This window comes from Limulus polyphemus, unplaced genomic scaffold (genome assembly GCF_000517525.1).
Source record: "Limulus polyphemus unplaced genomic scaffold, Limulus_polyphemus-2.1.2 Scaffold1334, whole genome shotgun sequence".
NCBI classification, from domain to species: Eukaryota; Metazoa; Arthropoda; class Merostomata; order Xiphosura; family Limulidae; genus Limulus; species Limulus polyphemus.
In genome coordinates, this window is record NW_013666944.1 from 507 (window position 1) to 1,479 (window position 973).

The 973-nt window shown below is 36.2% G+C and overlaps 1 protein-coding gene across 2 annotated transcripts in view; it reads left to right on the plus strand.

Annotated features, from left to right (window-relative positions):
• Window positions 1-471: 471 nt before the first annotated feature.
• Window positions 472-973, plus strand: part of LOC106463143 (UPF0489 protein C5orf22 homolog) — a 183,491-nt gene continuing 182,989 nt past the window's right edge. For both annotated transcript variants that reach the window (XM_022390565.1, XM_022390566.1), the window contains exon 1: window positions 472-522. In XM_022390565.1, coding sequence (XP_022246273.1) covers window positions 487-522 — 36 coding nt within the window. In that variant the 5' untranslated portion in view covers window positions 472-486. The remainder of the gene's footprint in view (window positions 523-973) is intronic.

Genomic DNA, 973 nt, shown 5'->3' on the forward strand with positions numbered 1-973 from the left:
TTTTGATGTTTAACATCGTAGTTGAACTAAATATTTTTAGTAATATTTATTACAACTGTTGACTTACACTGTAAAAGCTGATTCCCTACATACAAGTTTTGCCCCCCTTTCTGTGGGCGCCCATAGAGAGAGGTTTAAGTTACTTGTAGTTTCGTTTTTCCTTTATTGGAGGCTTGAAATGAGCCCCCCCCCCCCACGTATGTAACTGGTGTTATAAAATATATTATTTACGACTGCTGAGTATATAACAAAACTCTAAAGTCCTGAATGTGTTCTTTTATCGAACGCCCTCACGTGGCTAGCAAGTGAAGGAGATAAGTCAGCTTCCCGAATCACGCTTGTGAGGCTTATCATAAACCTTGTCGTGGTTTTTGCCATTTGGAAATCTCCTTTGTTCTCGAGGCCATCTATCCTCTATAACAGTTCATTTATTGGATTTTTATGGAGTTCCAGCCCAAGTTTTATTTCGTTCTTCTCACCGAATGAATGTTGAGGCTGTCTTGTTGCTTCGCCGACATACTAGTATGTGAGAACATATAGACTGAATGTTGACAAGTGCGATCGAGCTGTCATCTCCAGCGGTGTCTGCAGGGCATTTACAACTGTTACAGAATGTATTCTTTGTTTGGATAACCTCTAACATAATCGCCTTAATATTTATTCAAAGATACATATACACACAGCGTAATACTTTTTTTTTACCCTTTTTTGAAGATACTATTAATACGATTTTTAATTTCGTGGATTTTGTTTCCATCTATAAAGACCTTATTCCTTCCAAAATGGACACGTTACGCTATACGTTGTGTATTATTATACTTACTAGTATTTTGTATCTTCACCTGTATTGAATCATTCTAGTTATAAATGCCCCAAAATCAGATTTTACTCACTAAAATTTATTGATCTGAGTTGATTTGAATCTGCACGATATGGATTTAAAAAAAAACTCCTGGCGACTGACGTTAATTTT